At 39.5% G+C, this 13,367-nt stretch overlaps 1 protein-coding gene and 1 non-coding gene across 2 annotated transcripts; both read right to left on the bottom strand.

Annotated features, from left to right (window-relative positions):
• On the bottom strand, window positions 1-81 carry TRNAL-CAG (transfer RNA leucine (anticodon CAG)). Its single transcript has one exon. It is a non-coding gene; the product is annotated as a tRNA-Leu (tRNA).
• A 5,732-nt stretch (window positions 82-5,813) lies between these two features.
• LOC143846097 (uncharacterized) lies at window positions 5,814-8,936 on the bottom strand. Its single transcript, XM_077354513.1, has 3 exons — window positions 8,720-8,936; window positions 7,254-7,383; window positions 5,814-7,126 (listed from the first exon to the last, which is right to left on the bottom strand). The coding sequence occupies exons 1-3, from the start codon at window positions 8,919-8,921 to the stop codon at window positions 5,938-5,940; spliced, it is 1,521 nt and encodes a 506-aa protein (XP_077210628.1). The 5' UTR covers window positions 8,922-8,936; the 3' UTR covers window positions 5,814-5,937.
• Between the last annotated feature and the right edge of the window lie 4,431 nt (window positions 8,937-13,367).

Raw genomic sequence — 13,367 nt, 5'->3', positions numbered from 1 at the left:
TGTCAAGAATGGGATTCGAACCCATGCCCTTTCGGACCAGTACCTGAAACTGGCGCCTTAGACCAACTCGGCCATCTTGACTGGTTTGCAATGTTCCTTCGTGAAAGTTTATATAATAAATATTTTAATGGCAGGAGAAAATATGGGTACAGCTCTTTAAATACTAAAAGACAAGCAAGGTGAGCGCCTGTATCAAAACATGTTTGTGCGGAAATCATTTCCCTTGTTTTTATTATTTTTCTGGTCTCGGAGAATTGAATTTTCATGACCCAAGCTTTGAATTCCGTCCTTAATACCGTTGTTCCTACTCCAGGAATTCCATGACTCGATTACCGGGCAAGGTATGGATCTTCCCCTTTACCTTTTTTCCTTGCCTGCCTGTTGCTCCTTGGGTTGTTTGCCTATCTGTCCATGATGTACAAATAATGTTCCATCAGGATTTATCCTGCGGCGTTAAGTGGCTGCTCTGTTCATTCTAAAAACATTTTGTCAATACTCTGAGTGCCTTGACCATGGAAATAACCAAAAGAGAAGGATGTACAATTCTAAGTTAAACCTCACTTCTCTTTATCTTGTCTTCACTCTTGATTCCTCTTGAAGTTGGCCTTGCTTGGGATAACTTTAATTGAGCATCTCCTTGTGAATTTTTCCAAGAATTGATGTCTCCAATTTGTCCAGCTCCTTTGTCACTTGTGCATGTTTGATCTACAAGCTTTGGCATCAGTGTAGTGCTAGGTAATGATTCGACCATTGAAGACCTATCTAAACCACGTATACTCTAAGGCAACTCATTAATCCATTAAATTTGATCAATTTGAGTTTGTTAATCATCAAATCATAGGTAATTAGTTGAACCATTGGAAACTCTCGGGCTAACAAGTTTTTTCCTTCTCTCGTCATAGAGTTCTTTCCCAGTATCTATGTTGCCAGACTGATTATTGGCTTTCTTAGTTTTACCAACTTGTAATGAAACACTCATTGAAGTATAACATGAAGCATTTTTTTTTCTACAGATACGAAATTTGTGAAATTCTAAATTGTTTCTTCTTTTTACTCTCTTCAGGGTTCATCTTTTTTCTTTTAAACGAATATTATTTTATAGAAATCAAACGATGTACTGGGATTTGAATTAAACTTATATAGCTAATATAGAAGTCAATTTGTGGTTCTTCTTAGGGAAATTGATTGCACGTGCATTTTTTACTAGTTTTATATGATGTGTGACCCTAAAGTCCAGTGTTTTCCAAAAAGTATAGTGGGGCCTACTTCATATGATGATCCAAACCGATCTTTTGTTGGGCCACAACATAAATAAGATACCCCCTGTTAATCATCTCCATAGGATGATCCTAATCCCATGATCTGTTGAGGATCATCCTATGGAAATGAGTTTTTGGGGTACAGCCTATTTATGCCGTGGCACAAGAAATGAGCGATTTGGATCATCCTAAGAAGTGGGCCCACTGTACCCTTTGGAAGATACTAGACTTAACGGCCACAAACGGACCATATAAAGTGCGTGTTTGGCGTACCGTTTAAAACACCGTTTGGCGTTTGAAACACCGTTTTGGGGCCAAACGGCCGTTTGGGAGTGTTTGGGTGTGCAGCCACAGTTTGAAACGCCGTTTGAAACACCGTTTTGAACCCTCAAAACGGCGTTTTGCAAACGGAGGGGGGGAGGTCTGTTTGCAAAACGCCGTTTTGAACGGAGTTTTTGGGCTGTGGGTTTTTACGTGTTTGCCCTCACCAAAACCCATTTTTACATATATGCGTGCGACTTCATGCGTTATGTAAAATACCAAAAAGGTGGGGGTGTTAATATCATTATTGAGGACACAAATTTGTTAAATTGTTAATATTTAATTCAAAACAAGGGGCTGCTGATATCATTATATGATCTCTTAATTTTGAATTTTTAAAGACAAAAGAATTAAAAGAAACCCTAGTTTCTTACTTTCTTCATCTACTTTGCAAAGTTACAAACCCACTCGTCCGCCTCACTGCCTCAACGCCTCCACTCGTTCGTCAAATTCGGCAAATCCGGTCGTTAAGAAGAACTCCAAAGGTATAGCCATTTTTATTTTTTTTGGCAATGATGTTTAATTTTAATAGTGTTTGAATGAGATCCTAATGATCTTTTAATATTGGGCCTAATGAGAAAGTAGTTGAGTTACATTGAAGCCAACCAAACAATACCCTTTTTGGTCATTTTACTACTAAAACTTCGTTTGGGCCATTTGCAACCAAACACACAATACCTCCGTTTGCCGTTTAAAACGTCGTTTTGATCTGGCAACCAAACATGAAAACACCGTTTGGCAAAACACTGTTTTGAACCAAAACGGCGTTTTAAACGCTATTTCAAACGGTACGCCAAACACACCCAAAATCTCTATCATTTCCTGCCTAGAAAGACTCAAAAGTACAAATCAACTTAAGCAATTATTGCAAATGGAACAAAGGTTACAAGCGCACTCAGTGCAGCAATAGTAGCCCAGACTTTTTCCTTTTTTTTTGAAATATATACCACTGATTAAATTTATTTAATAAAAAGAGAATTACAAGTGCACCTCTGGCGAGTGAGAACTGAGAACCCCTCAAAGAAAGAGTAACTAGAAGCACCCAATTAAAACCTTCTAGAAATAAGAGGAAAAGAGAGAACCCTCCATACAAACACATATCTCTAATCTCATCAATTATAAGCAGTTAAACAAAAGTAAGGTGCAGCAACCATTACTACGTCCTGACCACGAAATTCTTTTTGGACTATGATGGTGAAACTTCTCTTCATCCCTTCTTGTAAACGGTGAATTGGGTTCTCTCCTTATCTCTAATTCTTATTAGACACACAAACTCACACACACATGAGAAAAAAGTTCCTCCTCCCCTGTAGATAACTTATCTACTCCGTCGACTTAAAATAGAGAGAGAGAGAGAGAGAGAGAGATTTCAGGCACCACAAGCTGTGCCGCAGCCTGTGGCGCATCCACTGCCATAAACAGTGGCATCAGTGGCGGAGGTCTTGTCTTTAGGGATGCCATCGGCACAAGAGAAAAGGATGGCAGAGATGAGAGAGAGTGAAATAAGAGCCACCCACAAGAGAAAAGCAAAGCCATTTCCATCTCCCACCTCTCTCCATTCTCTACCCATATCTCTCTGTCTTTGTCTCTGTTTTGAATCAAAGTTGGCTTTTTATGCCTATTGCAATTCACTTCCACCATATAACGCCTACCTCTTTCTCGTTTACTTTCCTTCGTTGATTTTTAGGCTTCTTTGTTTGTTGGGCTAAAATGGGGAGGCATAATGTGGAGTCAAACAGCAGCACTAAGGTGAATTGGTTTTGGGTCGGTCTCCAACGCACTCATCTTTGTCAAAAGTGGCTCTGTGATTCTCATTGGGGGAGAGATTTTATATGGTGAACTTGTGGATGTATAGAAAAAAATACAGTGAGGCCCACATTATTGGGTGATCTAAACCAGTCATTTGTGGGGTCCCGATATAGATTGGTTATGCCCCAAATATCTTCTCCATAGAATGATCCTAACACTCTGATCTGCTATGTTTAAAATGGACGGCATGGTATAGAAACCTCCACAGATCGGAGGGTTCAAATCATCGATAGAGAAGATTTTTGGGGCATGACTGACCTGAATAGGGCCCAACAAATGATGAGCTTAGATTGAGTAGTGATTTATTGCCCCCATTTCTTCCCAGGGCCACCCTCCCTGGTGTATTTATGACCACTCTATTTACATTACAAGGGGTCAGCCCATGGAAGTAAAGGGAGTTAAAACTACATTAGGATCCAATCCGTTTCTTTTTATTACACTTGCATGTTCCTGATTTACCTTTTAAAAAGAAAGTGGGAATGACAGTAGATATGTGTTTTTAGGAGGGCGAGAGATGTGGAAGGATTTTTTTGGCTATAGTAGAGATGTCTTTCAATCAATTTTTGGGTCCTACGTGCAATTGAGATCATTAATGATGGAGAGCATTTTGAGGCAGCCCACATGGTCTCGGTCCCATGTTGAATGGACTTCCATGTGTAAGATGAAGGCCATTAAAAAAATCAATGTTTAGCTTCACTTAGGCCTTATTTGTTTTTTGTTTTTATTTTGGGAATTAATTTTCAGTTCGAAACTGATTATTGGACTCTAAATTGCTTCTCAAAATCCAAAAGGACCTTGGTGGACCCCAAATAAGGCTTGATGGGTCAAAGTCTTAAGATAATCTGATCAAGGAATTCTCAATGATATTTGGTTGAACTTGTGATTGACAGTCAGATCAACAGATTTTATCACGCCCCGTATTGAATATCTACGTAGGGCCCATTATGATTAATCTGGGAATTGATATATTCATCCTCTTTTCTTCCCCTAGTGCTGATGCCGAAATCTGATTCCACGGCCATTGGCCGGTGGAGCTCTAATCTATGATTGACCTGCGCTCATAGAAAACACATCAGGGGTCCCGGAGTTGTGACTCAGGAAGACCACTCTGACGCTCAAGTAAAAAATTGACACCACAAGGCAAGCAATTGGAGAACTGGAAAGACGAATTTAAGAGTGATGGTGGGTCGTAGTGTGGGAGAAGATCCAAGATGCGTACTTTTGAGCGTGGGTCTTTTTATAAAGGAGGAGTTCACAACAGTTTAGGAGACTTACCTTAAGAGGAGTCTTTCTTTAATTGTCGACTTTCCATGAAGATAAGGACGAAGTTTCCTCAAGAGAACTGGTTTCTATTCTCATTCACGGACCTTTAGAAGAGGGTTGCCACGCTTGTTAGGGGCTTCCCTTTAGCTCTTTCCTAATAGGTGAGTTCGGTTTCTTATTTAGACTAAGCACCATGTGTGAAGCATCCAAGGGAGGAGCGGATTTTACCCCAACACAGGGCCACCCCACTCTCGTGTAGTCGTGACTCTCATTTTACACTACAAGGGGTGGCCTGGGAAGAGAAGGGGGCGAATATATCATTTCCCTTAAATCTAAAAAATAAACATTGGTTCCCACATGGGTAATGTATACGGTGAGCGATATCATTAATTTGAGAAACCATCACAAGGTGACCCACATGGTCCTAGTGTCACGCTAAACAAACGTTCCATCCGCACAATTGAGGCAAAAAGAGAAAAATAAATAAAAATCAATGCTTTATCTTCTCATTAACGACCATAAAAAGGGATTTGCTAGTCAATTATGCTGACTTTTGCATGAAAGAACATCCACATAGGCTCACCTTTTAGCATATTTTGTCTTATTCCTTTAATCCATCTGAGGTAGCTGTTCTCACCTGCAAAAGTTGGCCTCGAAAGGGCTTTCTGCGAATTTGCCTAAACAGATCCCCAGAAAAAAAGGCTGGGGCTAAGATCATTCGATCAAGGGTGACCGGCAGTAGCCACCTTTGTCCATATGTCAAATCAACGAACCCAATCACATGCACATGGCGGAAGTGGGGCCCAATGGTATGCATGAAAAAATACTAAGTGATAGATTGGGCGGTGATAAATTCACCCCCTTGTGGGATAAGTTCACCCCACTTCACCTGTTTTGATGTCTCTCTCTCTCTCTCTCTAAATTCTGATTTCAAAACTGAAATCATTCTCCCTCCTCACATTGAATGAAACATAAGAAAAAACTTAAATCTCCCCTCTAAAGTTTTTCAATACCCACCATTATAAATTCGCTCTTAAACGAACAGGGCTTTAAGATGCGAGTGCATGATTGATTACCTCATATAGGAGACGACAGAAACTTACATCGCTTCATACATTACACACATTTCGAACTACAAAGATATTGTTCAGGGGCCTCAAGTTTCTATATATGCCACTTGTATTTACACCATAGAAGTTAACCTAATATAAACATGAGTACATGACTAGTAATGTTTATTTTATACTCCACATGGGTCAATGATAATTAATATACACATATACCTTTAAGACAACTCAAGCTCGTTTTCTAAGTATGTCAGCCACTTTTTTGACTCAATTTTTGCTTGGGACTCTTCTCCTGAGGCTTCAATTTGGTGGGCCATAAGTTCTTTCGTTGACCTCACACTGGATGCTGAGAATCTCAAGTCATCGTTTACCATGTCCCAAAAGTCCAAAGGGATGTCATGAATTTCTTGTGAGTAGTCATGGTTGCTCTCCTTGTATAGCATGGCCTTGACTTCTTGAGGGCCTTCTAGTTTCAGCAATAGATCTGCTTGGTCTTCTTGTCCCTTTCCATAATCTTCATTGTAGCAAGATACATATGAACCGCATGGTGATTCTTTAGATTCATTTATAGAAGATTTAGTTTTGCTGTCATGATCAGTATCAGGAAAGTTACAAGACTCTTCATGTAACAAGTCCCAGAAATATAAGTTAGGTAATTCAACAGGAATTTCAAATATATCATCCAAGGGCTTTGGTTTATTCTCCATGGGTATTATGCCACCAGATTCGAATAATGAATGGGATTGTTCTTCATTTTGGACAGTCTCATTTTCTTCCATTGGGCTCACACTTGATGAAAAGTCAGTGTCTAGCATGTCCCAAAAGTCCATAACAGGCTCCAAAGTAATGTCATGAATTTCTTCTAAGTGGTCTTGCTTGTTCTCCATGGCATTCACTTCTTGGGGATCTACTAATTGGTTTTCTTGTCCCTTTCCATAATCTTCATTGTAACGCGATAAATCTGAAGGGGTGGAAGAACTTGGTGATTCATTTGTACAAGGTTTAGTTTTGGTATCATGAGTCTTAGGAAAGTTAGAGGAGTACTCATCATCTAACAAGTCCCAAAAATCTAAGTCAGGAGTTTCTATTATATTAGGAGTTTCATGAAAGTTAGAACAGTACTCATCATCTAACAAGTCCCAGAAATAATCTAAGTCAGGTTCAGTAGGAATTCCAATTATATTTGGCTCCTTCTCTTTGGAGGGGCTACCGGATTCGGATATTAAATGGGCTTGTTCTTCATGACCTAAAACTTCAGCCTGTTTGCAATTTGACTCACATGAATTGGGTTCATCTATACAAATATTGAGTCCTTTTGAAACTAAGCGCTTCTTTAAGCGTGTATTCCACACGTTCTTAATTTCATTATCAGTTCTCCCTGGTAGGTGAGTTGATATTATAGACCACCTGCATGGAATCCGCGCATTAGTTAAGCCTCATTTCATGATCATGGACATGGAAGAGAGTAACAAAAGAAATTTGTAAACACATAGAAGCCTTTAAACAGAATGAAGTTATTAGGTGATGTTCTTACTTGTTCCCTAGCGATTCATGCAGCTTGAGTATGGTTTCCTCTTCCTCCGGGGTGAAGTTTCCACGTTTGATTTCGGGCCGAAGGTAATTAATCCATCTCAACCGGCAGCTCTTTCCACATCGCAACAATCCTAAGAATAGAAACCAATGTTAAGTATCCGGAAATTAAAGACTATTATGTTTTTAAAAAACGAGTACAGTTGCAATTCCACCTTTTGGTATAGGAATTGCACTGATTCTTAGTTTTTAAAGAACATATCTTTATCATGGATAGTTGTGCGAAAAAACAATGGATAACTCTTATCCTAGAAAATATCTTATCAAGGAAAATCAATTCTACAAACAACGAAGGTGCTTTGGTCACTGTAAAAAAAGAGGGGGGACTTTTATTAATTCATTAGGGGTATTCAAAACATTATATATATAGAAAAAAAGTTTCTGAGGTATCACGCAGCCTGAGCAGCCCTCTGTATACGCCATCTCCCATGTTGTTTGACTCATCCAACCTGTTCATTCTATAAGACCTAACATATGTAGGGTGTCCCTAAGAAATCATGTCCATAGGATCATGGTATCTATTGATTTGTGGAGTTTTAGAATGGACGGCTAGAAAGTGGACTTCTACAGATCGAGTGGTTAGGATGATTGTATGGAGATGGTTTGTTAGGAACACACTATCTATGTGAGCTTCTATGGAATGAATGGGTTGGACGAGTCAAACAACATGGAGATGATGTGTTTTATTGTGGCTTGCTCAGGCTGAGCTATAGCTCAGAAAGCTCGCCCCATATATATTGAAATAGACACCAATTTTATTAAGAAATATAGAAATGATTACAAGTGCAGTTTAGTCGGTAAAGATTCACCCATATAAAATGAGGCACTAGAGGCACTTCTAGGAATAAGAGAAAAAGAGATACTGCCGTACATACTTAGATCTTTAATCACTTTTACTTTCAAAACTTTATATATAATAGTGGGTGCACTAGAGAAGAGCCACCTCAAATGAATTAAATGAATAAGACAAACTCCGCTACAAAGTTAGCATGTGCGGTTGTTCTCTCCTGCAAAAGAGCTTTCTGTAAAATTGCCTTGCAAATCCCTTGGAAACATTATATAAACGTGGGTGCAGTTACAATCGCCATAAAATTAGGTACGACAGTTTTTCCTAAAATCGTATAGAAAGGATCAAATTAGACACGCTTACATGACAGGAATGGCTAGCTAGTTAAATCTATGGGTGCCAATAAGATGAACTTTTCAACCCGCCCCCACAAGGATTATGCACACCCCTTTTAATGTGATTGTGGGCAGACTTTAACGCTTTTTAACATGGGGGTGGGGGGTGCAGAATCCTACAGGGGGTGAAAAAATCATATATATATATATATATATATATATATATATATATATATATAGAGAGAGAGAGAGAGAGAGAGAGAGAGAGAGAGAGAGAGAGAGAGAGACCTGCTTGTTTAGGAAGAGAACGCCAAGTCCCACGGCCATTCTTATGAATATAAGTGATGAGTCTTAAGTCCTCTGCTGGTGTCCATGGACCTCTCTTGAGCCCTATCTTCTCACAGCATGGAGCACGCCCGCGTCGTCCCATTTCTCTGCGTGTAAAATGGATCGATTCAGAAACACAAAATCTATCAACTATTGGCTCCATTTTGTAAGGTTTATATAGAGTTATGAGAACTCATCAGCAAGAGTCAATCCCACTTACCAAATTCTTCAAAAAATAAACAACTATGAAAGTCAATCTACACATATGTCAATGGAATATTATTTATTTCTTGAGTTGAACATTTTGCCAGGGTATTAGGATCTTATTGACCACCAAAAAGCAGCCCACTTTGCACTAACTACCAGCAATTCTGTGTTGTATAGGTTAGGGCTTTCTCTTTTAGAATTCACCAACCAAAAAAAAATACTGTAGACCGTTTACACTTTACACACCAAGGAGGAATAAGGGAAGAAGTAAATGACCTTCTCTTTTCATTTATAGAAACTCTCTTACGGTACGTTTTTTCTCACCAACCAACATCCCTTAAATAGAGGAGGTTTACATCAGTATGTGAAGCAAAGACTAAGTCATCAGTTGAGCAGCAAAGCATAATCCGAGGGACCCCTTCTTCTTACTTGGGCCAGCCCCCTCTAGTGTATTTATGACTGCCCTTTTACACTACAGGCGGGTGGCCCAAGGAAGAAAAAAGGGGAATATATCATTTCACTAATCTAAGTAGGTGAGTCTAAGTAAAGAGAGGAGTCTCATTATCAAAACAAGGGAGTTAAGATATCATTTTCTAGGTATATATGAAGGTATCATAAAGGAATGCTGACATTTCCACCCCTACTCCTACCACTTTTATTGCCTTTTGTTTGTCTTTTAGCTGATAATGACTCCATTCTCATTCGTTTGAGCTCGTCATTTGTACAAAAAAAACAAACAAGAGATGAAAATGCTATTGTCTTAAATTTAGAAGATAGGACTACGGACGACCATTAAATTAAATTAACACAAAGAAAAGATTGACTTTTAGATAGAATATATAAATTTAGGGAATTGCTAGCGTCCATCGCAAAAAGCCACGCAAAAGGCTTTTCGCGGCTGGTCTTGCGACAAACCAGCCACGAAAAGCCTTTTGCAACGGAGCTTAGCAAATCCCATAAATTTATTATAGCGTATAAATTTATTGGGATATGCTAGGCAATTTCGCGGAAAGCCATTTCAAGGCTCACTTTTGCTGGTGAGAATAGCCACACAGGCTCACTTTTTTTACAGATTTTGTCTTATTCACTTAATTCCTCTAAGTTGGCTGTTGGATCTGGAATATAAGGTAAAATCTATTAAGGCGATTTTGTTTTTGTGTTGGATCTCGAATCCAGCCTGTTGCACCCTTGATCCAACCCAAATCTACGGATTCTAGACCGTTGGTCGAGCATGATGAAGAAGAAATCCTAAAGATGCATTTAATTAAGCCATTAATTTTTGTACACCTCAGTCATGTGATTGAGATCTCTGTCATACACCGGACTTGGACCCACCAGATTATCCTGTTATGGTCCAACAGATCACCAAGAACACATGCCACTTGCACAGAGTGTACCTAGGTCGTTTTCCAAGATCTTGCTAGTCAAATATCTTTAAATGAACCATGGAATTAAACCTCGTGTGTCCAAAAGGTAAACAAATGGAAGTAGAAAATGGCCAGAAGTAGTACATGAAAACTTTGAGGCTCCCACGTAAAAAATAGACGTAAAATTTGTTTTATGTTATAAAAAATGAACTTAAAACAAATTTTACGTCCTTTTTTACGTAGAACGAAACATAGCGTGAATGAAGAAAGATGGATACCCTTTCAATGCATTGGAAGGCCATATTCTACTTTCATTACTCCTTTCGCATGTGTATGCTACAAGTCCGTCTCTCTCTACTCTCTATATACACGACTTTGGAGCTCTGCATGTTGCATCACTCGATAGTCAGAGTGTTTAGGTGTTTGGTCACTTTCTTGTTTTCAATTAGTAGACTCAAAAGAGAGGGTTTTATGATGGTTATACCGATTCTTCTGTACTCTAGCTTTACCGTCCCATGCAAGTACTTTTGCAGGACTTTTGCATGCTCTCTCTCTCTCTCTCATACCGATTCTTCTGTACTCTAGGTTTACCGTCCCATGCAAGTACTTGGCAGGACTTTTGCATTCTCTCTCTCTCTCTCTCTCTCTCTCTCTCTCTCTCTCTCTCTCTCTACTAACATATAGGGATTTGCTAACCAATTTCACGGCTTATTTTTGCATTAGAGAACAGCCACGCAAGCTCACTTTTTAGCAAATTTTGTCTTATTCATTTAAGGGGGCTGTTATTACTTGGAAAAGTCAGCTGCTAAATGGCTTTTCGCCAAATTGCCTTGCAAATGAAATATAGAAAGGTGTTGACATACGGCTCCACTAGAAGTCAACAACACTGAAAAATTAAAAGGGTGTGTGTGAAATAAAATCCCTTCCTTCCTTGCAATAGGAGTATGAAGTTTTATCTTTCTCATCACGTCTGCCTTTAATTCCAAGTTTTTTTTTTTTATAGAAAATATGTGGTTCGGTAGGGATAGTCAATCCATAGTGACTGGGGAACTTTTCCATAAGGGAACAATTAACCACACTGGCTCACCCTTTAACAAATTTTGTCTTATTCATTTAATTTATCTGAGGTGGCTGTTCTCTCCGGCGAAAGTCATCCAGGAAATGGTTCTCCATGCATTGCCTAGCAAATTGCCAATTTGGCTGAAAGCCATTTTGCAGCTGACTTTTGCATGAGAGAACAGCCACACAGGCTCCCTTTTTAGCAAATTTTGTCTTACTCATTTAATCCATCTGCGGTTGATGTTCTGTCCTGTGTGGCTGTACTCTCGCAAAAATAGGGATTTTGCTAGGCAGTTTCTCTTATAGCCATTTTGCAGCTGACTTTTGGATGAGAGAACAGCCACACAGGCTCACTTTTTATCGGACTTTGTCTTATTCATTTAATTCATCTGATGTGGTTGTTCTCTCCTACACAAGTGAACATATTTTATCTAGGGAAACGTTATCAGCACTACTGTATTTTGATGATGGCACTCCCTACATTATTAAAAGTACGATATGGCCCGCACCATAGGAAGATCCAAACCGTCCATTAGATGGGCCACAACCTAAATAGGTTGTACCCCAAAAATTATTTCCATAGGTTGATCGTAACCCTCCGATCTATAGTATGTTAGGATCAACCCTCTAACATACAGATCGAAGTGTTAGGATCAACCTATGAAAATGATTTTTAGGGCATAACATATTTGGGCTGTGGCCCATCTAATGGATGGTTTGGATCATCCTATGGTGAGGGCCATACCGTACTTTTAATAAAGTGAAGAGTGCCATCATCAAAATACAATAGTGCTGATAACATTTCCCATATAACCTCCAATGTCATATTCACCGATATTTTTTTGGGCCAACCTATATACGTTATGGTCCATTGGATCATCCAATGGTGTGGGCCATAATTCACACCACCTTCGTTTCCTTCCAAAATTAGGGGTGCAACTTGGGTCGGGTTCAACCCAAATTTGGGTTGGGTCGGGTTAAGCTTTTTGAATCGGGTTGGGTTAGGGTTGGGAAAAATCAACCTGAATTGAAAATCAGGTTGGGCTTGGTTGGGGTGTTGGGCAACCCGACCCGACCCGACCCGAATTGGAAATTTCAAATTCCCATTTAGTAGTGATGTTAATTCCAACATATACATAATATCCTAGTTTATATTAATATTACTGTATTCCATCTGAAGAAGTTTTGTATGTGTTTTCCTTTTTCAACATTGAAATAGTCTCCACAGTCCACAATGGACGGTTTGGATAATCCATCCTATGGTGCGGGCCATACCGTACTTTAATAAAGTGAGGAGTGTGATCATCAAAATATAGTTGTGCGGATAACATTTCCCTTTGTTAATTGTTAGTCCCTGTTTGTTTTGGATTTTGAGAACCAATTGTGAGTCAAAAACTGATTATTGGGGACTCACTATTGGTTCTCAAAATCCAAAACAGCCTTGCTTGAGTTGAGGTGGTCAAGTGCTGGTACCATATCAAATCAGGTTGGGTCGGGTTGAGGAAATTGCAAATCAGGTTGGGTGGGGTTGAACCCAGCTGGGTTGGAAATAGGGTTGGGTCGGGTTGGGTTGGAAAAATGGGTTCCTCAGGTTGGGTCGGGTTGGCCTCAATCCGACCCAACCCGACCCGAGTTGCTCCCCTTTCCAAAATTTGGAAATACTACATTTCCTCGTTTTTCAAGAACGTGGAAATGTTCGGCCGAGTTGTGGGAACACCACCCTTCACTAAAAAGGAGATTAATTGGGTCTTTGGATCAGCCTGCAAATGGTGAAGAGCTCCATAAACGGTTTACTAAAACCCTTACACCCCTAAAACCCTAGCCATGAAACGAACCCTTCTCAGTCAAGCCTCCTTATACGCTCACAATCTCCTTCTCCGTCCTCCTCCCCTTTTTAAACCAAACCCCATCTCCTCTAACCTTCTTGCTATCTCTTCTTCTTCACAAAAAATCAGATTCTTTTCTTCGAGAAAATG

The sequence above is a fragment of the Tasmannia lanceolata genome, unplaced genomic scaffold, assembly GCF_043159265.1.
Source record: "Tasmannia lanceolata isolate RefF3 unplaced genomic scaffold, GAP_Taslan_0.1 ptg000015l, whole genome shotgun sequence".
NCBI classification, from domain to species: domain Eukaryota; kingdom Viridiplantae; phylum Streptophyta; class Magnoliopsida; order Canellales; family Winteraceae; genus Tasmannia; species Tasmannia lanceolata.
The sequence above is the reverse complement of the archived record's forward strand: the minus strand, read 5'-3'. Positions and strand labels throughout refer to the sequence as shown.